At 39.8% G+C, this 24245-nt stretch overlaps 1 protein-coding gene across 1 annotated transcript; it reads left to right on the top strand.

Annotated features, from left to right (window-relative positions):
- The first annotated feature begins 46 nt into the window (after positions 1-46).
- Positions 47-22389, top strand: LOC146479757 (harmonin-like). Its single transcript, XM_085110554.1, has 21 exons — positions 47-202; positions 318-385; positions 7714-7797; positions 8746-8805; positions 9673-9740; positions 10291-10364; positions 13626-13734; positions 14499-14523; positions 15359-15425; positions 16470-16576; positions 16721-16805; positions 17058-17117; positions 17306-17362; positions 18122-18323; positions 18933-19026; positions 19646-19742; positions 19855-19908; positions 20191-20278; positions 21015-21124; positions 21378-21487; positions 22224-22389. The coding sequence occupies exons 1-21, from the start codon at positions 134-136 to the stop codon at positions 22240-22242; spliced, it is 1707 nt and encodes a 568-aa protein (XP_084966680.1). The 5' UTR covers positions 47-133; the 3' UTR covers positions 22243-22389.
- The last annotated feature ends 1856 nt before the right edge of the window (positions 22390-24245 follow it).

Here is a 24245-nt window from a genome sequence, read left to right as displayed (position 1 = left end):
TTCATAAATTAGCCTCGTTTCCATAACCAGGCTAATCTCGTACCCAGATCTCCTCACTTTCATGCTGGAATTATGATGGCGGCCTCTGTATATAGTTATTACTTAAAGACTTTCTGCGCTTTTTTCAAGGAACATGAGACGAGGGTTTGAGCAGGAGAGTCGTCATACTTTGTCTAAACACGCTACAGAGTTTAAAAATAAGGTAAAGTTTCCATTCGAGGAATCTCAACATGAACGATCGAGTGTCATACCCTGTACAATCATGTAAGCTGTCTGAAAGAATCTAATTAAGCTTTTCTATTTTTTATACCCCTTAGGTTAGGGTGCTGATCGAGAATGATGAAGAAAAAGCTGCGTTTTATGACGCTCTCAAGGAATACCAAGAGTAAGAATTGAACATTTTGATCAATTTTTAAGACTTATCACTAGGCTGAGCTGAGGAATCATGCAACTATCGCATCGACTGAATCCGTCATCACACAGCATATTTTATGAGCCTAATTTTATTTTTGGCAAGATTTCTGCATAGCCCCATACGTCAATTCAGTTTAAGTAGGCTTACAGATTTCTTGACTTAAACTAGTATGATATATTATGCGCCGATCAACTCGAAACTTCAACATCCCCCCCCCCCGGGCAAACCCCGGGCATTTGAACTTTTGAAGATTGGATCGTTCAAATTCCCGCCCCGTCGGGCCAAAATGGTGTTCAAATGCCCCTCCAAAAGAACAATCGTTGTCGGCTCCTGTCATGAGTTACTACAAAAACCACAACTTTAACATTGAAACTGATGATTGGAAATTGAATTTATCAAGTCGGACAATGTCAATCAGCAAGCGTAAGCTGCTCTAACTCCGAAACACGGCGAAGGTTGTTTAACGAGAAATACATAATAACATATTTAAAATGAGTTAGCCGGCTACGTAGACTGTTCGAGTAGCAGGGTATTCTGCAGTTTAAGCCAAAGTAGCGGTTTTTCATTGGACAATGTTTTTTTTTTCTGCTGTTTTATGGCTATTCTAAAAACCTCTGCAGACACAAATGCGGGAGAAAGGTGCAGCTGGACTGATTGCATAAAAAACTACATCGTTTGAAGAACTAGAAATACATATTAATTAGTTAGCCGGCTACGTAGAATGCTGTTCGAGTGGCAGGATATTCTGCAACTTAAGCCAAAGCGGTTTTTCATTCGACAGTGTTTATTTCTTTCACTATTCACTGCAGGACAAAGCCGCAGCTTGACTCATTGTATAAAAAATCTACATCGTTTATATACAATTTATTTTACGAATTAATATTTAAGCATCTCACTTTTGAAGACCTTTTTTTGTAACATTTTTTTGTAATGCTGTATCTCTTCCTTTAAACTCCTCCATCTCGTCCAAACACGTATTTATAGCTGTTAGCGACTTCGGCGCCCCCCCAAAAAGCGATTTGAAACCTGACACTTCCGGTTCAATTTTCCCCACCCCACCCGGGCAAGGTCAAATTCCCCACCCCCGGGCACAGAGAATAGTCAAATGCCCGGGGTTTGCTCAGGGGGGAGATGTTGAAGTTTCGATTTGATCGGCACATTAGCTAGTAGTGGTGCACGTATAATTAATAAATTATATGGGGCTGTACGGAAATCTTTCCCAAAAAAAGTACAGATTGTATCATTTCTGGAGTGAAAAATTAAAAATGACAGTAAGAACAATACCCTCCTATAAAGACAGGCACTCTTTTGGCTTGTCATGCATTCCTTACGAGCCTAAAGAGCATCTGCATTCATGTACTGTATGATGTAGGTGGCAATACAAACACACTCATATATGTACAGTTTAGGGGGTTTGATTTTAATTTAATTGATGGTTGTGAAAAGTTTGTTCATTATTATAAGTTTGTGTAACAGGGCGCACTTCTCTGAGATCTTCAAAATTCTTTGACTTTGAACTTACACTCTAGTCCCACTCCCAGCAATGCACCCACTCTACACCAGGCCCCGGTTCCTGGAAAGCCGATTAAACTATCCCCCGATTAACGGTTAAACGGTGATTAAATTTTTTATTCTTAGGATAACTAATCTAGGAATAAAAGAACGTTCCTGAAAGCGGATTTATTCCTCAATTAACTAATCCTGGATTAGTGACAGTTCAAACCGGATTAACCAGTTTTTCGAAAATCTGGCACGAGACGTTTCCATTTCGCGCGAGAGAAAAAGTGAAGGAAAGGAAAATGGCGGAAAATGAAATTGAGATTAAGGCCGAGAGGAAAAGAAAACCAAATTTTTCTATCAACGAAATGTCTGTCATAACAGAAAGTGTGCGGAAAAATCTTGATTGCTTTCAGGAACAGAAACTAATCATGGGATAAATTTTATTCCTGGGTTAAGGCGATTTAATCCTCGATTAGCGCTAATCGGCTTTCCAGGAACCGGGGCCAGATGTACATCCCTCAAGGAGGGTTGTCCAATACACCCAATCTGACTCGATTCGTCTGGGATTATGGCGATTCGACTCGAATCGATCGATTCGTTTGCCCTTGTAGTCGATCCGTCTAACCGGAAGTCGATTGGCTAGACCCTTAGTAAAAACACGGCAAGCCAGCCTTGCGGGAGGGTAGAAAATGTCGACGATTCGACTCGATTCGACTCGAATCAATTCGTTTGCCCTTGTAGTCGACCCGTCTAACCGGAAATCGATTGGCTAGACACTTAGTAAAAACACGGCAAGCCAGCCTTGAGGGAGGGTAGAAAATGTCGACGATTCGACTCGAATCGATTCGTTTGCCCTTGTAGTTGACCCGTCTTACCGAAAACGATTGGCTAGACACTTAGATAAAACATGGTAAGCTTGCCTTGAGGGAGGGTAGAAAATGTCGAGGATTCGACTCGATTCGACTCGAATCGATCGATTCGTTTGCCCTTGTAGTCAATCCGTCTAACCGGAAGTCGATTGGCTAGACCCTTAGTAAAAACACGGCAAGCCAGCCTTGCAGGAAGGTAGAAAATGTTGACGATTCGACTCGATTCGACTTGAATCAATTCGTTTGCCCTTGTAGTCCACCCGTCTAACCGGAAATCGATTGGCTAGACACTTAGTAAAAACACGGCAAGCCAGCCTTGAGGGAGGGTAGAAAATGTTGAGGATTCGACTCGATTCGACTCGAATCGATTCGTTTGCCCTTGTAGTCGACCCGTCTTACCGGAAAACGATTGGCTAGACACTTAGTAAAAACACGGTAAGCCGGCCTTGATGGAGGGTAGAAAATGTCGACGATTCGACTCGAATCGATCGATTCGTTTGCCCTTGTAGGCGACCCGTCTTACCGGAAGTCGATTGGCTAGACACTTAGTAAAAACACGGTAAGCCGGCCTTGATGGAGGGTAGAAAATGTCAACGATTCGACTCGAATCGATCGATTCGTTTGCCCTTGTAGTCGACTCGTCTTACCGGAAGTCGATTGGCTAGACACTTAGTAAAAACACGGTAAGCCAGCCTTGAGGGAGGGTAAAATATGTCGACGATTCGACTCGAATCGATCGATTCGTTTGCCCTTGTAGTCAACCCGTCTTACCGGAAGTCGATTGGCTAGACACTTAGTAAAAACACGGCAAGCCAGCCTTGATGGAGGGTAGAAAATGTCGACGATTCGACTCGAATCGATCGATTCGTTTGCATTTGTAGTCGACCCGTCTTACCGGAAGGCGATTGGCTAGACACTTAGTAAAAACACGGTAAGCCGGCCTTGAGGGAGGGTAGAAAATGTCGACGATTCAACTCGAATCGATCGATTCGTTTGCTTTACAGTCGACCCGTCTAACCGGAAGTCGATTGGCTAGACACTTAGTTAAAATATGGTAAGCCAGCCTTGAGGGAGGGTAGAAAATGTCAACGATTCGAATCGACTCGAATCGATCGATTCGTTTGCCCTTGTAGTCGACCTGTCTTACCGGAAGTCGATTGGCTAGACACTTAGTAAAACCACGGCAAGCCAGCCTTGATGGAGGGTAAAATATGTCGACGATTCGACTCAACTCGATTCGACTCGAATTGATCGATTCGTTTGCCCTACAGTCGACCCGTCTAACCGGAAGTCGATTTGCTAGACAGTTAAAACACGGTAAGCCAGCCTTGAGGGAGGGTAGAAAATGTCGACAATTCGGCTCGATTCGACTCGAATCGATCGATTCGTTTGCCTTACAGTCGACCCGTCTAACCGGAAGTCGATTGGCTAGACACTTAGTTAAAACACGGTAAGCCGGCCTTGAGGGAGGGTAGAAAATGTCGACGATTCGACTTGAATCGACTCGAATCGATCGATTCGTTTGCTCTTGTAGTCGATACGGGCGTAAACATGGTAAATAAAATTAGAGTCGATGTATGAAAGGCCGCGCGTAAATAAATTTGCACGCGCGCGCATACGTAAGCTTCCAGGCCTGAAAACCCACCCTTCTCCAAGCGTAGCCAGATAATTTTTCTTTAAACAGAGGTTGTCTCAGTAAACTACAATTTTTCAAGCCTGTTTCAAACAGATCCGGGCCACTACTTCAAGTAAAGAGAGAATTTCCTCAAAACAATCTGCAAATCTGACGCGTAAACATACCTTACACGCGTGACAGATTTACACACCGCGCGCGGTTTATTATTTCATTTGCTTCATATTTTATACTGTCAATCAATTTAGTTTAACGTAGTTCTGCTATTGCGCAAATATTTGTCAGCTATATAAGCGTATGTCCCAATGTAAATTTCCATTGTACCTGAAGAAGGCTCGGTTTGGCCAGCCGAAATATAGTAACCTTTAAACCGTATTTCTACGTTGTATCGGTCTCTGCTTCTTGTATCGTTTTTTTACAGCATGACGCATATGCCATAGGTTGACCCAATCGACTTCCGGTTAGACGGGTCGATTGTAGAGCAAACGAATCGATCGATTCGAGTCGAATCATCGACATTTTCTACCCTCCCTCAAGGCTGGCTTGCCGTGTTTTTACCAAGTGTCTAGCCAATCGACTTCCGGTAAGACGGATCTACTACAAGGGCAAACGAATCGATCGATTCGAGTCGAATCGAGTCGAATCGTCGACATTTTCTACCCTCCCCCAAGGCTGGCTTGCCGTGTTTTTATCAAGTGTCTAGCCAATCGACTTCCGGTAAGTAAAGCCAGTCATGAAATTCACGCCCGTACGCACTTTAAATTTACGCGACAGTGGAAATCGACCTTTAGGCGCAGCAAGCGGAAAGGCTATGGTTACTTGTCGTTAGGAAACGGTGTAGGAATTAGATTATAAGCACTTCTGGCAAAAAATCTTAATTCAAAATCACTGCTCAAACTTTCGCGCAGGCGTTCTTTTAACCGGAAGGCGGATTGTTGCTGGAAATAGGGTAATATGGTAATAGGAGTGAGTAGAGTCTAATTTGTTCTGTGATTGTTATTCACGAGTATGATGACAGACAGAATTGGATGACAGAAAGTCCTATTCCCAAATAATCACAACTATAACAAAATTTGTAAAAACAGTAACTGCTGGTTAACTGTTTTGATGAATAAAAATGTTCAGTTGGATACAAATAAAAAAGGCTCTCCGATTCACCAACAAAGATCTCGTCGCCATCCAAATTCTTTCGCTTCCCACTGACAATGACCTCTTTTTCTCCACACGCATATCTCTTAACAACTGACGTCAACTCAGATAATTTAAAAAAACTTCTTCTCACAAAATTAAGATCAGAAGAAAACCGAAATAACCGCATGTGGTCTTTCATAAAGCCAGCTATAGTTCACATGCACGCGTCCTTTGCTGAAAATCGCAGCCTTGTCCCCAGGCCCTCAGGAACTCAAGGAAGGTTTTATGTAAATTTCGTCGCACGGTCTAACACGTTTTAAGAACGAGGAATATTCATGTATATTTCCTTTCTCAGGGAGGTTCATCTATATTCGCTCTCTCCGGGATGTTCATATATATATTTCCTTTTTCGCGCAACGCTTTAAGAACGAGGAAGGTTGATGTATATTTCCTTTCTCGTGCCCACGCTCTTTCTCGCGCAAACGCTTTAAGAACGAGGAAGGTTAATGTATATTTCCTTTCTCGTGTCCACGCTCTTTCTCGCGCAAACGCTTTAAGAACGAGGAAGGTTGATGTATATTTCCTTTCTCGTGCCCACGCTCTTTCTCGCGCAAACGCTTTAAGAACGAGGAAGGTTGATGTATATTTCCTTTCTCGTTCCCACGCTCTTTCTCGCGCAAATGCTTTAAGAACGAGGAAGGTTGATGTATATTTCCTTTCTCGTGTATACGCTCTTTCCCGCACAAACGCTTTAAGAACGAGCATATACACGCTTTTCTACCTGCCTTCTTTGTTACCTTCCCGGTAAGAGAGGTCGACTACAAGGGCAAACGAATCGATCAATTCGAGCGATTCGAGTCGAATCGAGTCGAATCGTCGACACTTCTGCCCTCCCTCATAGCCCGCAAGCGAATCGACTTCCGGTAAGACGGGTCGACTGCAAGGGCAAACGAATCGATCGATTCGAGTCGAATTGAGTGGAATCGTCAACATTTTCTGCCCTCCTTCATGGCCCGCAAGCGAATCGACTTCCGGCGAGACAGGTCGACTGCAAGGGCAAACGAATCAATCAATAGCGGCCTTACGAAGCATTTATTCACGACCTGACTTCCAGTGAGTCGAATCGTCTTCGTCGACTACAAGGGCAAACGAATTGATCAATTCGAGCGATGGAGTCGAATCGTCGGCATTTTCTGCCCTCCCTCATAGCCCGCAAGCGAATCGACTTCCGGTAAGACGGATCGACTGCAAGGGCAAACGAATCGATCGATTCCCGCAAGCGAATCGACTTCCGGCAAGACGGGTCGACTGTAAGGGCAAACGAATCGATCGATAGAGGCCTTGCGAAGCATTTATTCACGACCTGACTTCTGGTGAGTCGAATCGTCTTCGCTCACTGACGATTCGACTAAGATTGGGTGTATTGGACATGAGTGCCCTCAAGGCATTCAGCATCAACCCAGACATCTGGGAACAGACCACCATGGACTGTGCAAGGCCAACAGAACTGTAGTGGTGGTGCATGAAAGACTGGCCAGCAAAGCTTGACCCAGCGATCCCCCAGAATATGTCCTCCTTATCCCTTGTCCAAACTATCACCAAACCTTCCATGCAAGGATGACGGCCTATTCAGCCATCTGCACAACCCAAACATGACTAAAGTGGTCTTCATCGAGGCAATGGATGTATGAGCCTGCATTGTTAAACTTACATACAGTGGAACAATGATTTTATGATCGTCGATCTAATAATATTCCCGATTTAACAATCGACATTCTGTGTTCCAGCAAAAGTTATTTATAAATCGGAAGTTCGTTTACAACGAAATCCCGATCTAACAATATGATTTTGCTGTCCCCTTGCCATATCATAAGATCGAGGTTCCACTGTACTATCTGCACTCCCCTCCTTTCATCTCTTTTAAATATCTCCCACCCCTCCTATCACTGCCAGAAACTTGTTACAATGTATTTAGCTCCCTTAAATTATTTTGTGGGCTTCATACACTGTAGGACTGGGACTGTATAGGACACTGTAACTTGTGTAAAATCATGTCTGACGTTGAACAATAATAGAAGTCTTAATATACAGTACGTGTAGTTTCAGTGGATGTGGCAAGGACTTAAATATAACTGCATATTTTTGGTTAAAAATTTAATCTTTAGGTCTAACTCAGTCCAAAAGCTCATCACTGATCTGAAATCTGTTATCAACACTCCTAAGAGATATCCACTCTTCAGAGAAGTAAGGTAAGGTACATGTACAAATAGTGTTAAACCGAATATTTTTCAAATCACTACATTTTTCTCCCACAACGCTGTGTGTAAATATTTGGTATTTTTATCTTTTACTGATTAGAGGAATGACAAGACATGTACTTTATTATATGGTGTAAATAGCTTTACCAAGTTTTTCTCAGGAAACAGGGGTTAGAGGCACTGGGAGAGGCAGAAGTTTGTGAAAGTTAGATCTACATGTACTGTATCAGTGTCATACATGTATGAGGTTAAAAAATAATTATTGACAAGTCAAAGTTATACACATACAGAACTTTACATAATCTTCCCTCCCCTTTCAGTGTGCTTGTAAGCAGCCGTCACATGTGCCATGATGCTTCTAGTGATACTTTTTTTTTTTCATTTTGCTGTGTTTTTTTGTGTTGGCCACCCACCCCAGACCTCCAGGTTTCACTTGGTCAGAACATGGCAATCTGGTGGTTACAAGTTTATGCGCTGGTCAGGGCAGAGAATTTAATTTTTTTCTTTTTCAGTTTTCCTTTTCGAAAGGCTCCAAACGTTTCAAAGAGATTAAAAATAACTTTAAAAATTTCACTATCTTAAGAAAATTACGGCAAATTCCACACCCATGCAAAGAAAGCTAGGCCGAAAAAGCAAAATGTATGGGAAGATGGACAACATTGCAAAGTCTAGATGCATTTTATGGCTGTATCTTTTAAGCTAATCCCATACAAAATTTATAAATCAACATCAGACTGTAAGATTCCTGCTATCAGATCCGGAGCTAATGGGCTACCCCTGATCAGACAAAGTGCTCTCAGTGCATGGAGAAAAGATGCCAGTATGCTTAAATGTATATACATAATTATGTGTGTATGTTGGCTAGAATTTTCATGTTCATTTGCCTTGTTACATGTAATTGCCTGTATACATTTAACAACATCTTTCTTTTTACTTCAGATATTTGATAAAACCAACTGATACTACTTCATATCTGAATTTGATTCCCAAGTCACCAAGGTACAGTGACTTGTATAATTAATGAACTTTTATTATTTTTATTCTAATTAATAATGCTTTAAAAAATACAGTACACAGGTAAGTAAAGACCTCCTTAGCTGTTTCAAAGTACTGAAAAATGCAGGAACAAATTTGATTGTTGAATTCACGAAATGCTGTACATCAAACAATTAAGACCACACTTGAATGTACAAACAGATTCGATCCGCGCCAAAGCATTTATTTAAATTACCCCATTAATGCAAATCTAAGATCTTACTCTGTTGAACTCGCTTGTATTATTCATTCCTTGAGAATGGCGTCATGACGTCGCCGAAACGTCGGAATATTATATCGTTAGTTTTTACTTGCCTGTGTATTTTTATTCTATCAGTTTTCTATACATGTATGTATTGTTAGTACTAAATCATTAAGTCATCCTCACTCACACAGGGATGTACTCACATAGTTGTACATGAGAGCACTGGTTAACAAAATGCACTTAGTTTGAGCTCCAAACTAAACAGTTATTTTCTTAGTCATAATACTTGTCTTGAATTCCTATTTGAACATCGTTAATATTATTTTGATTTCAAATTATTGAAACGTGATGCATTCAGGCAGAACCAGCGGAAGGGTGTACACAGAAAAGAAAATGATAGCAATCATTAATTAAGTTGTAGGAATGAATCTTCCACTCTAATAATAAGGTTATGGAAATAAGCACTCAAAGAAAATAACATTACTTACCTGTATATGTGGTAGTTATACTGTGTTCTCTGCAGTCGGCTGACCTTGAAAGGCTGTTTGTCATATTATGGTACAAGTCTCTATATAAAATATAATCCACAACCTCAACATGATCTGATAATTAGTTATCCCTTTCAGTGATGGAATACGTCTTATCAGGGTTCAACATTTTGGAAATGGAGGCATTGGTTTTAGTATCCGAGGAGGTAAACTAAGGGTGCGTTTGATTGACCCTATTCCGGAATAGAAATACATATGATTATTACTAGAAAAATTCTCTCATAAAAGGTTAATAGGAGTTACTGGAATACAACATGGCTCTTAAGTCATCGTGTGTCACCGAACCTTTGATATGTCTTCCCAAATTTACCTAAAAGAGAAATCTAACAGCTATTCCTCTTACAGTATTCTTATTTCGGAATGCGGTCAATCAAACACGACCTTATTTGGTTCAGTATATTTATAACTATGCTGTATATTAAAATGCAGTGCACTTTTTTTAATACACAAGTAGTGGTGCACATACATGTTGTAAGTTTTGAACTTTTTTTTTTTGTTTTTTTTAATACTACATGTACATTATTTACAATACTAACAAATTACTTACAGTAATACAATATTAACATTACCTATTGTTAATTGAGATATTCCAACAAAAAAGTCTAGAACTGTTTAAATATTAATTAATAAAAGTTATTACAACTGATAAGATCACTTTTTTAAAACACACTGTATTTAATGTCTCTTAATGTTTAGGTCGAGAGCACAGTGTTGGAATCTTTGTGTCTCTTGTTACAAGAGGCTCACAAGCTGATATTGTTGGATTGAAGGTACATTGCTACCCAGTACAGTAGAATCTCGATTATTCTAGCCCTCGAATTTTTTTAAACTCCCGATTCTTTGAACTTAAAGTTGTTTCCCTTAGATTTGCTCTGGTCCGATTTTTTTGGGAACTCCTGATTTTTCAAACCAAATTCAGTTTCCCTAGGAGGTTTGAAATTCGGCATTCCACTGTAGTTAATGCCTGTCTGTATACATGTAAATCAAACTAATTACAAGGGAAGGGTGGCAACCTTGGTACTTGCCAATTACAGTTGTACATGTACATGTATTATTGTTGCAAGGTCTGGGGTTTTCCGCATAATTTTTGGGAAAACTTGTTTTCATGGGAGCATTGATATTTATTGCTTAGGAGAGATTTTTGGATTGAGCATGACAAGAAAATCAGCTTGAAACATAGAAATATTAATGTTTAAATAACATATAACAAGAATTATTATTCCACAACCGCACATTGATGATAGATAGCCAACAAGGCATGGAGCGCGCCGAGTTAGCTATAATCATGTCATCATTATCCAACAAGCATGAGTGGAATAATAATTTTTTGTTTTTATTATTAAAGACAATCACAAAATATTGCTAGATCTTCCTGATTTTGCTTTGCAAGAACAAGCAGAAGACAATTTTAATGGTCACTAGTTTTTGGGCATACAGTTGTTTAATGGCTCATATACCATGGCTACTAAGGCAATCAAATCCCTGGAATTGCATAATACAGTGATCCAGTTTTTAATAATAATTCTTTATAATATTACAGTGTATCTATCAAACGGCCCAATTAAAACAGCTACATGTACTTTTACATCGTACATTGTTTCATAGCAGTGCATGGGCTTACTGTATGTTCAGGTGCGAGGGCTGCTTGCTACTGGGAGTTGGTATTGGGAGTTGGGGGGGGGGCGCAAGTTATATTCAGAGGGGGTTGATTATTCAGAATTCTACAGGTGAGGTTTGTATTTTAATTATTGTTAGACTGCAAAACAGTCATTTTCGGAAGGCACGAAGCGCGGTAAGCGTGATCCTCGCGTGTGAAGCGCGTGAGCCTCACACACCCGTAGGGCGTGTGAGGCAAGAAAACGACTGTCGGCTTTTCATACAATGAATTCGTTCTAAGCGGGGGGTCGTACAATGTCACTGAGGTGACAGAAATTGCTTGACTTTGGATGCCTGATTTTCTCGTGAAATTTGTTGTGTTGTCATGTTCAGCCGTTTTCTCTTTGCGAAGTTTCGTACGTCCAATTTAGCGGTGATTTGGAAAGGACGAGCGTTTGTTTTTTCTGTAAAATGTAGGACGTGTCCTTTTTAAAGAGGAATAAATTCAATGAGTCAAGCAACACCGAAAAAACCTGCCTCACGTAGAGGAAGAATTAACCAAAAGAAGCAACAGCGTCTGACAATTGCAGATTGTGCGGTTGTGTGGAATTTTAAGCCTGGATGGATAACAACCGAAAACATCTTTACCGCGCCACAGAGAAAGGGAAAGACGTTGCCAATGCTGGCTGAGGTATTCAGGGAGCTACTGGAGAGGGGGGGTAGTTAGGTACATGACTGTACACTAGTGACAGCATGGACTTTTGGGGTTTGAAAGAGCAACACTGGACTTTGTTGGGGATAGAAATATTCTTCTCGATTTAATGTGATTGCCGAACTTCAGTTTGTCATCCATTTTAAGTGTGACAATTGATTACAAACTCAGCCTCGTCAATCCCATTAAATAATATGATGGGCAATGTAAAATTTGCATTTTGCACTTATCAGGAGATAAACTAGAAAGGGAAAACCTCATTTATCTTCTTTTCACTTGGATTTGTGAATTTGTGAATAAACTTTCTTTTCATCAAATGACATCTGGGTCCAGAAGCTACAGGGGTTCGGTGGGGGGGTATACTAGAGATAGTGAGGATCACTTTTGGAGTTTGAAAGAGGAACAGGGGACTTTGTTGGGGATAGGAATTTTCTGTTGGATTTAATGTGATTGCCGAAGTTCAGTTCGTGATACATTTTTGACAAATTGATCACAAACTGAGCTTGGTTGATTCCATTAATTTATACACTGGGCACTCAAAAATTGCATTTTGATTAATGTAGTCAGAGTTTGTGATTAGAGTATACATGTACATGTACATGCAGAATGATGTCATCAAGTGGTAATTGTGCCTAGCGCACATGTATGATCAGAGTCTAAAATTAATAGCATATGCCAGAAAGCAAGTTGGAGGATAATTTGTGGTTCCAATGACACTATAAGGAACCTAATCCCAACAGATGTGAAGCTACAGCTGTACATTAAAGCAGCTATACTTCCACATTTTAATCTACCGACTACAAGACATTTCAATTCTTATGTTCAAAGTTAAGCATAAGTTATTATCACATAGAATCAGAGTGTGATCGCTTCTTAACTAGCCTGACTCCCCCTATAACTTAAGAAAGGCTGATTTCTTCCTCACTTTATCTCTGTCACCTTCGGAAAATATTCCCCCCAGTGCGCAGGTGAGAAACTATGGAACAATCTCCCCACTGAAGCCAGAAACATTTCATCTCTAAAACAATTTAAATTCTTTATTCACAAAGCTGATCTGACCAAGATTCTTGACACTGATCTCTGTAAAAAAAACTTTACCCTTTGCTCCACACAGTCCTCACGTTTATATAAAAATTATATGACAATGGCACCAATGTAATTAATTATTATTACTTTTAATTTTAGTACAGTCGAACCTCGATTATCCGGACCTCGATTATACATCTACTATTCGATTATCCGGACTTTTTTCACTGGTCCCAATTTTTTCATGAATATTAATTAGTTGTGATCTTGAAAACTAAAAGTCTCAAAAAGCCCAATAATCCTTTCAAAAGACTGTTGAAACAGCATATTATCCTGTGCGCTTTTCAAAATTTGCAAGTGCAACGAGACAATACCTGAACTAAAAGTTTTTATTTGTAAATACATACAGGCTGTGTAGATTTCATAATTATAATGACGTTTTCTTTGCTGTAATCTTTTGTTTACATTTCTATCTCATTAATATTCATATTTTCGATTATCGGGACTATTTACCGAGGTCCCGATGAGTCCGGATAATCGAGGTTCGACTGTAATAGGTTTTCTCAAGTTCTTGTATCTTATTTAACTTTAGGTGCCTGCTGCAGTCCAATATTTTAATTTTAGGTTTAGGATATTATCTGTATATGGCAATGACAGGAAATTTTCTGAAGAGTGGTCTATTTAAACTTCATTCCAGGCTGGTGATGAAATTTTAAGTATTAATGGCTTGTACATCGCCGAATCAACACATGGAGAGGTGGTCAACATTTTAAGGTCTCGGAAAAATCTTCTCCTTAAAGTGCGGAGTGAGTATTTTGATCATGGAAAGTAACTAAAGTTTATGTAATATATCAGACACGTTCACGAGGAAGCGTGTTTCATCTGATATCCAAACACTTAGAAGTAGGTTGAAAAAACGAGGCGCAGCCCAGTTTTTTTAAACGACTTTGAGGTGTTTGGACATCTCAGGAAACACACTTTTGAGTGTTTGATATGGCTTCTCAAAGGATCAATAATTTTTGGAGAAATTCAAGCTAAGGCTAGAGTTAGCAAAATTTTATGGTAATTAGGAACACATATCCAAACCACGGTCACATGTTTTCTCTTGATGAATTATTAATGAGTTCGAGAAACTACTTTATCACTTGATGGCATTATCTCTTAATATAAAGAGAACAGCTTGTTTTACATGTAGTTTCAAATGCGTGTTTTGGGTACTGTATGTCAAAATCCATATTTCAACCATTTTGCACAAGTAGTACAGGAAAACCTTTCGATACAGTCACCTCGTTGAACCTTGTTGAATGTTGTAGCTCCTCATGTTACGACCATTTCTTTATTGGCCCGACAGAAGTTGAGTTTTTTTCTTGTCTGAAAACTTAAATGTTTCTCTTTACTACATGTAATTTAAAATTAATGATCATACCAGTAAGATGTTATCCTTTGATAATATAATAAAAAAGTCTTAATTTTTTATTTCTTTTTTTTTTTTATTTGTTTGTTTTGTTTTGTTTTTTTTTTGTTTTTTTTTTTTTTTTGTATCATCACCTACTTTTCATCCCACTGACAGCCACAGGGAAGGTTCCATGCAAGATGTAAGTGCTTTCAATATTTAATCATACATGTCCCCGGCATGCGTTTCCAAAACTCCCAAATAAAACTATTTTACCTGCACAAAGTTGATTACCAAAAATTAGCAAATTTTTGATAATTTTGGAAGTAACATTTTAAGTTTTTCAAAATTAAGAAACACACTGAGTTAGTTTGAATGAAAAGCAACTGGTAACTCTGTAGAAAAGCGATAGGAAAAACACTTTTTGGGCCTGAAAGCTCTCCAGGGGCTTTGAGAAACGCCTGCCAGCATCCAAATACATATTCTCCTGACTTTTCTCCATCCATTTCACATAGTTCAAGTTGGGAGAATTTACTAGTATCAGGGTGATAAATAAGATCTTGCTGATTTCATGTTTCAAGAAAGACAAGAAGACGATTATAAATGGCTCTATTTCTCGGGCGTGGTATAATTAACAAGTATTCCTCGAGCGCGCATTGGATATGAGATGGTAGATAGCCAACGAGGCGCGTAGCGCCGAGGTGGCTATAATCATTTCATATCCAACAAGCGCAAGTGGAATAATTGTTTTATTAAAAACAATCAAGTAATATTGGTAGGCCTTAGCTTGCTGATTTCCTTTTCAAGAGCAACCAGAAAACAATTTATGGTCGCTATTTCTCGGGCATGGTATAATGGCTCATACACCATGGCCACTAAGCCAATCAAAACCCTGGAATTGCATTATACAATGATCCAGTTTTTAATAATGACTGATATCCCATGGGTGCTAAAAGCCAATCAAAACTATGGAATTGCATTCTCCAATGATCCATCTTTTAATAATTACTAATTATTGAATAAATGCTTTGTAACAGACATGATGTTATCAGCTGGGAAACTGCTGAAGGAAAAGAGAATGTCTATTATCATCCAGATTTACTGGTTAGTAATTGATAGGTGAAATCCAATTTAAAATCATTTCCTTTTCTTGCTAACATCAGGTTTTCAGCCCAGTCAAAAATCACTATTTTAATGTATGACTTTCCTAGCTTCGCCCATTGTTTAAAAAAGGGAAAGTATCATGGGGTTTTTGATATCTTTTGTTGAAAATGATAAAATAAGATCTTCACTTAGCTATAAAATAATTCTAGAATGACAAGAGGAAAGAAATCAACTCAATTCTTGAAAGGAACAACTCATGATCTGTTCTAGCGCTTTTTGGAAATAAAAATACGAAAACTTGAAAAGCATAAGCCTAACATTTTTCAATTTTCAATCCATACCGACCTACTCTGTCTCTGGCCAGAGGCACTAATCGACAGTTGTATTGCACAGGGGTGATAATTTACAACAAACTTGACAATTATTTTGTTGTTTCTGCTGACAGACAATCATTTTTGGGTTTTGAAATGACAGTAATTTTTTGTGATACTTCCCCTTTGAGTTTTCATCTTTTAGCTGGCTTGTAGCCTCTTGGGCTATTTCCAAATGACCTCTTAGTGTCTCCAAAAAGTAAACGTACCTTAAAATATATTCCTGTATCTTCAGCTATTTATTATCAGGGGCACCCAATGACAGTTTTCTCTCAGATGCTTTGAAACGCTATTTGAGGCTATCTGGAGTGCCTATAAAGCTCTGTAGGTTCATTTTAGGCAGCGCTATAATATTTTTATCTGTTCGGTCATTCTAGGGCAACCTGAGTCTTTTCAAAATTATTAGGGCATCTTTGTCCGTTTCCCAAAAACCTTAGGTCTTATCTCCTTTCCGAAAATCTTAGCTGACCTTTTTTCGGTACCCGAAACGACATTTTTATCAATCCGAAAACACTAGGCCTTAAATTTCCCATATCACGAAAGTTGGAGGTGAAAATTCCCTGCAGAAAATTGTAGGGGATGAAGGGCCTTCCGAGCAGATAATTTACCGAAACGATCCGTTGGGTGCCCCTGTATCAGTTATGGTTTTGACCGCAGTACATTTTACTTGTAGGATTACCTAATCAAGGAGGGAGATTTCCTAGATAACGCACGCTTTGAACCTGCTCCGGATGACAAAAAAGTGACTTTGATTGTTGGACCTAAAGGAATTGGCTGTAGGTAAGAATATAATGTACATGACCAGTGCCAGTTTGAAAATGCTTTCTAGTCTTGTATCAGTGTTATACATGTTGGAAGTTGTACAAATGTTTAGAATTAAATGTTACGTATGTTTAATGGTCCACCTTGTTCTACCATTTATAGTGTCCGCAATGGCATCCCAGGAAAAGAAGGGCTTTTTATTATTTCAGTCACATCTGGATCGCTGGCAGACAAAACTGGCGTAAGGGTGAGTTATCGATGCTTGATTTAGGGGATTTAGCTGCTGTCCGTGTTATCGGAGGGTCTGTAATAGCGAGGTGTCCGCAAGGCGAGAAGTAGACTGTACTTGCTGCTCATGATAGAATGTTAATTATTTCTGGCTAAAGGATTCAAATTACCGAAATTGATGTAGGCTTCAGTGGTGATAGTGGCCAGCTGACCTCTGCCTGTGAGAGTACATGTACACAATGTAATTCATGTTTTCATGTTTCCTTCCCAGATTGGTGATCAAATAGTCGCTGTTAATGGCAAGAATATTATGAAACTGAGATATTCAGAGGTAGATAATTATTTAGACTTTGCTTATGTCTCATGGAGCAGGTTGTTTGTTTGTTTGTTTGCTTTTGCTGTTTTTTAATCTTCCCTTGTAGTTTAGTTCAGAATATGGAAACTTGAAGGCTACCTACTTTTGAATCTCTTTGTAGCACATGACTAAGTCGTTTCATATTTTAAAAACTTTTTACACAGGCGATATACTTGCTGAAGTCATTCAAGGAATTGCATCTTGTTCTCAGACATAGCAAGGTACAGTATACACATATATTTGATAGCAATTACTGGTATAGTTTAGTAATCACATACTCCATACTGTGTTCTGCGTTTCAATTCTGTCGGGATCAACGTCCATTTTTCTCCCGGCTGAAAATATTACGAGAGAGCTTTACGAACGTCGTTGGCGACTGCAGCGAAAACGTCACTATTCAGTAAAATGAATTCGCGTTTTTTGTTTTTTGTTTTTTTTCTAAACGGTGTCGCAATTATTCCAACTGGAGTTGAATTCTTGGAGACCGCACCCAAGTTTAGAAAAAGGAAGAAAACTTTGTCGTCTTGTGTTTACGTCCTTCATTAAACGTACCATCAGGAAATACCACGTCTTTGTCGTGCAGTGATGGAAAAAGAAATGCACCAAAAAATGTAATCCACGACCAGAGTTGTTGTTTTGGTTATTAAGCCTGTTGCTTTTTTGACGTTTTCATTGCCGTCGCCGTCGTCATTGGTAAAGCTCCCTAATACTTCATCGAGTGGCCAGCTGAATTAAGAAAAGCATCTCCTATAGGTGTAAGAGAAATTGTCTTTTGATTGAGTACCATGTCTGGGGTAAACGAATGGGCAGCGGGGCGGACTTTTGTCCTCAGTTTGTTAGTCTCTCTCTAGCTCTTTACTCGTCCTCTTTCTTTCTGCGCTTTATTACCAAAGAGTTACCTGTGGAGGAGGCTTAAAGCTTAAAGCTCGTGCATTTTAAGAGGGGAAAAAACTTATTGATGCACGATGTTCTCCAAACAGGAAGCCGAGGAATTTATCATGGCAGAAATTGCCAAACAGCAGGAAGACAAAGTGCCAGAATTTGCCATCAAAACTCAGCTGCTGACTCGAAAAGCCGAGGAAAAAGAAAAACTGGAAAAAGCAAAAGCGCAGATGCACTTTCAAAAACTGAGCGAAGACATGGAGACGAGGACTGAATCTACACAAGCAACCACAGCAACAGGTAAGATACAACAAACTAGTAAACAAACAAATGTTATGGTTACGTGTATAGACACGAACGATCGTAGTCCGGTTCATTGGTTCTGTATGTACTTGACAGTGTAGCTCTGTCCAAGGTTTTTTTTTTCCTTTTTCCTTGCTGGTAATTGCTCCTTCCGAAGTTCGTAAAGGGACTGTGCCCTAGTTTAAACATTGTTCAAATTACGTCGTATGATGAAATGAACTCCATCGCCAGAAAGATCACATACAAATTAGTGAGTTTTTCCAAGTTTGGTTATGTTTCATTGCATAGTAACCTGACTGTGGCCTGTCAAAGGTCGCCCAAATTCCATTTCAATGTCTCTAACTCTGAGATGGCGTTCCCCAAATCCATACAAAGTCTCTAATTTTTCCGATTTTTGGAAGCCTTTTACATGGTTGAAATCTATTGACAGAATCCCAAACTTGGTAAACTGTTGTTAGGACGAAAAGGGCGGTCCACATCCCAAGTAACCACGAATAATTCACGTTTCATTTTTTAATTCATTCATTTCATTCACTTTACATATTTCATTTTTCAATTTTCATTTTTTAATTTTTTTTATTTTGCTTCTTCATGGAACCAAAACAGCAAGTGGAGAAGTTTTCAGCGCTCTTCAGCCATCTGACGAACGACAGTCGGAAGAGCTGACTGACAGTCGCAAGAGAGCGGCATTTTCAGAGACGTAAGTTTCAGCAACAATAATAATAGTGCTTTAATTCTTTAGCGCCATTTCCATGTAGCCCAATGGTGCTTGACAAATATCAAAGAAACATTTTCCATTGAGTCGTTGTGAATATCCTAAGGTATATAAAATTTTCCTTAAAGAGGCTATGATTCAGGGTGCGTTTCGCTGGGATGATCCAGATCAGGATCAATGATCCAAGATCACTCGGATCATGGTGCATAAAAAGAGCCGACGAATCCACTCTGGCCAAGAATTCCTCGGTTCCTTTGATGCACCATGATCCGAGTGATCTTGGATCATTGATCCTGATCTGGATCATCCCAAAGAAACGCACCCTCGGAAGTAGTTAATGGGGAAATTCGTAAAACTAGAACGGCATTATATATTTGATGAAACGTTTTGAGTGATATCCCATTTTGCTCACCGTCTTCTATTTTGTTAGCCCTTTACGGCTGAAATGGATTTTTTACACTGTGCAAACTTGCAATTCAGCTAGCTGTTGCTAGCAGGTTTATCCGGTTAGGCTTCCTAGCGATAACCTTAGCGGTGTATTTACGAAGTCTAATTGAATCAGCAACTCAAGGCTTTAATGTTAATATTTCCTGTTGTTTTTCAGTATCCAGATCGTGGTTTCAGGACCCAGTAACAGCCAGCATGGAGAAACCGTGATCGCTGATGTCCATCCCGCACCTGTGCATCACAGTAACACGCAGGTATTTGTTTTTTACTCGTCCAGAACTTGTCTGTTTACAGAGAGACCGTGCGTTTATAAATTACTATTGTTCAGAACATAATTTTAGAAATGATGTGTTTCCTTTGCGACAGTTTGAAGATGACGTGCTTGAGGGAAGAGCAGCTCATTTTCTAACAATTGAAAAGGTAAATAAAATGGTGATGGCTGTTGTATTTTGTTTATCTCCCTCAAAAAATTGCAACTGTTGTATTTCAGTTACTGGTTCAGGGCAGTGGCTAGTAACTGAAAGTTACCGAAGGGTGATTCTTAATTTTCGGCTAGAACAATCAGATATTGTATTGAAGTTTTGCAGTTTTAATACTTGCCGCATTTTGTAACATCGCATTTTTAACACTTGACGCATCGTGCAACAACACAGCTAGTTTTAGCGTTCCCTTTTTTTTCATCCCTTCGTTTCTTTTCTGTAGGTGTCAGACTTAGGATTAGAGCTAGAGGAGCGTGATGGCGGAATTTTCGTGAAAGAGGTTCAGGAACATGGCTGTGTGGCTGTGCACGGTACGTGGACAGACATTTAATCCGCTTGACTTGACTGTTCAGTTGATCCAGCGGATAAAAATGTCCTCCAACTAATACATTTTATCCACTGGATAGCGACTTGTCCATTAGAAAGCTATTAGAGATTTTGTCACGGGAACTATCAAAATGCTGGAAGTACCCTGCGATCAATAGCTTGCCTTTAATTAAGGGGGTGGGAGGGAGTAACACCTCACTGAAGGGGTGGGAGGAGTTGCATCCATACAAGGGGTGTGGGAGGAGAAGTATCCCATTTTAAGAGAGGACATAGGAGTAGTATCCCATTCCATTGGGTACGGGCGGGGTAGTATCCCATTCCATTGGGTAGGGGGGAGTAGACTAGTATCCCATTAGGCCCATTTGATCATATGCACATGTTAATTTGCGCCATACAAATATTTGTTATTATTATTCCATTGGGTAGGGGGGAGTAGACTAGTGTCCCATTCCATTGGGTAGGGGGGAGTAGACTAGTATCCCATTCCATTGGGTAGGGGAAGGGAGGGAGTAGTTTCCCCTTTCATAGGGTAGGGGGGGAGTAATATCCCATTCAAGGAGGATACGTGAGTAGTAGTATCCCATTCAAGGAGGTGGGGGAGGAGTAGTACTTGACTCCCTGTTGCTTCATGCTATGTAAAACGGAGTTAATTGCCGGCGTTGTTAAGGCCCACTGGTTTTGTACCCAAGTTCACTAGTGCCGTCATCTTTCTTGCTTCAGGTGGCGTTCAGCGTGGAGATCAGTTGTTAAATGTTGAGGGTACCAGTCTCCTGGGAGTGAGTGTTGAGCAGGCGCACGAGGAGCTTAGCAAGGCTATGAACAGAAACTCGGTAAGTGGTATACCCCTAACAACTAGCTCCAACTCAGTTCTGGAACTCAGCAAATTTAGATTAACTACTCTCTGTATACAGAGTAGTAGTCACAGGGTTTACGCTAGAGCATTGCACCGGTATCGCAGAGGTCATTGATTCAAATCTCGCTCAGAAAATTTTTTAGGCTTTCTTTTCGCAGTGCATAACCGCGATGCTCTCTCATTCATTAATAACTCAAATAACGGATTGTTTTCGCTGATTTTCTTATCAGGAAAATCTCGATCTGGTAGTAGCTGTTTCTCTGGAAAGAGGCAAACGGCGAGCTGTCCTCAGAAGTGGGAGCGTGGTGCGCAAACGAGATCCAGTCACTGGGAACGAAGTGTGGGTAGTCTTGTCTCTTCATATCTAACATCGGAGGCTATTGGCCCTCTAAGGGTTTTCACTGGGAAATTTTGATGCGATTTTAGCGCCAATTTGAAGTGCGATTGCAAGTCGCCTACGTGGATTTTTTGGCGATTTTTGCTGTGAACTTTGCTATTTTCGGTCGGCCTAAGGGGGAGTGCATGCGATATAGGCGTAAAAGTTGTCAAATTGAGCTCACCACCACCTCCCCTCTCCCTAAGGTAACTTTAGCGTGCATGTTCTATGTTCACTCTGTCTGCTACCCAGCTTTATCGACGCCAACGCAGAATCGCATACAGAATCCCTGGTAATCAGCACTTGAGGTCTCTCCCGTTTGCTATAAGCGAGTAGTCTATACCGCTGTAACTGTAAAACTTTTTTTTTAATCAATAAATCAAATCCCATCATTTGTCGAGCTTAATACGCCGCCAAGAACAAAGCATCGTTAGTTTAGCCTCGATTTCCGCCTTTCTCTCGGGTCCGGCATCAATAGATTCTTCCGGCGTGCAAAGACGTGGCCTTCACCAGGCTTCAGTACAATCAGAAAAAGGTTAAAACTGTAAAATGGTTTAAACCAAGGAGTTGCATCTTGCGAAGGTAAATTATGATCAGCCGGGCGAGTGTAGTCCTGAGAAGGACTGTTTGAGTTGCACTTCAAAAAACCACACAATGAAATCGACGAGTATTGAAGTTTTTCTTTTCCCGTTTATTCTAGATATGACACTTGGCTTTGATAAAACCCCCGACACAAGAAGACAACGTTTTGAGGAGCAAAAGGAAAAAATCTAACTAGCAACAAAACATATTTGCAAACTTTTAGTTTTATTTAATTATTATTATTATTTTTTTTTTAATAAATCGACCCGCAAATTTCTGGAGGTTTTGTCAATGGTGAATGGGCCATTTCCGAGTTGCATTGAACCTCATTATGAAAGCAAGGCAAAGTGCAAAGTTTTTATTGTGAAAATTAGTTTTGATTCACATTCAAACAAGACTAATTTTCGTGTGAAAAGCTTCGCACTTAGCCTTGCTTTCATAATTAGGTTACATTTAACAGCAACTCAATGGGAAATGGCCTTTTGGATGTCTTTTGAGCTTACGAGACAAGACCATAGGGTAGTATGGGTAACTGTAATTTTTTTGTAATTCGGGTGTACTTTCACGTTTGGCAGTGCGATAGGACGGGTGAAACAACCATAAACGTTTGCCTCTGTGATTCATTTTCAGTACGGATGAACCATAGTTGAGTTCTGGTAAGTTGCTATTCAGTTAACCGTATCACCTTGCCGTCTTGTCGAGGTTGTCCGACAATTTTAATAGGCCATTTCCGAGTTGCTATGAACCTCACTATGAAAACGAGCCTAAGTGCAAAACTTTTCATATGAAAATTAATTTTGTTTGCATATGAATGAAAACTTATTTTCATAACAAAAACTTTGCACTTAGCCTCCCTTTCATAATGAGGTTCAAAGTAACTCGGAAATGGTCTATTGACCTATTGAAATAGTTACATTGGTCTGGAGCACGAACCCGCGCGGTGTTAGAGCAACAGACCTTGGGCGCGTGTGAACTAAGACGGTGAGTGGGACCGCGCGAGAACACGCGCTTTTGGCTGTTTGCGTCCCCATCGCCGAGTTTTAAATAGACGAAAAATAAACGACTCTTCTACAGTCTACCTAGAAAAAGGAGGTATTTCTGTTAAATGGATTATGTTAGGTGGCATTGTGGATCAGCATCGGTAGGGAGTAGAAACGAATGTTTGGTTTAGCGACGGAGTTGATAACTAAAGGCTGGTTTCCATATGATCGCGGATCGCAGATCGCAATAAGGTCTGCGATCGTCTGCGATCATATGATCGCACGATCGCAGAAGATAGAACCATGTTCTATCTAAAGGCTGGTTTCCTTATGATCGCAGACGATCGCAGACCTTATTGTGATCTGCGATCCGCGATCATATGGAAACCAGCCTTAACAAAGCAATTCGCTCTGACGAAGGGCTAACACTCGAAACGTCAGCACTCGAATCTCTCTACGGTGGCCAATTTACCTTTAGGTATCAACTCTGTTTATAAAACCATACATTCTTTTCTATTTTTGTCCGGTTATAGATAGCCTGTGGCTTTCAAAAAGCTGAAAAGGCGTCTGCTTTCGCTGGCGAGGTTGTAGACTATGTACAAAGAAGCGATATTTATTATTATAGGTATTTATTTGTCTTTTATCATTTAGATAAATTATATTCGCTCCACTCAGAAGTATATTTAATTCAGTAGAAATATTTATTGAAGACTGTTTATTTGTTGTTTTATTATTAAATGATGCACTTGTACAAGTCAACTTTGTTTATAGTTATAGTCTTTTGACAGGCTCTTTACGTGATAGCTTCAGAATTTCACGATTTTGAAATTGGAACGGTTACATTATCCAACGCTGAATGTTTCATTTAAGCGTCTCTGTTTTTGTGTCAACAGGGTTTGCGATTTGATGGCGCAATTTTTACTACGATAAGAGGTTCAACCAAGTTTTCTTCAATTTTTCTTCATACTTGAGTAAAATTGATAAAGACAGTAACAAAGGTCGTGGGTTTATAACCGCAGTGCAAAAGGTTATCTTTGTAATTATTTTTAATTCAAAGTTGCATCTTTAATATTGACAACTGCAAAACACGTATAAATAATATGGTGTACGCATTTGATACGTACACGTTATTTTAATGAAAACGGGCTCTGGCGCTTAAT

Source organism: Pavona decussata, unplaced genomic scaffold (genome assembly GCF_977016875.1).
Source record: "Pavona decussata unplaced genomic scaffold, jaPavDecu1.1 SCAFFOLD_58, whole genome shotgun sequence".
NCBI lineage: Eukaryota > Metazoa > Cnidaria > Anthozoa > Scleractinia > Agariciidae > Pavona > Pavona decussata.
This window is presented reverse-complemented; position numbering and strand designations above follow the sequence as displayed.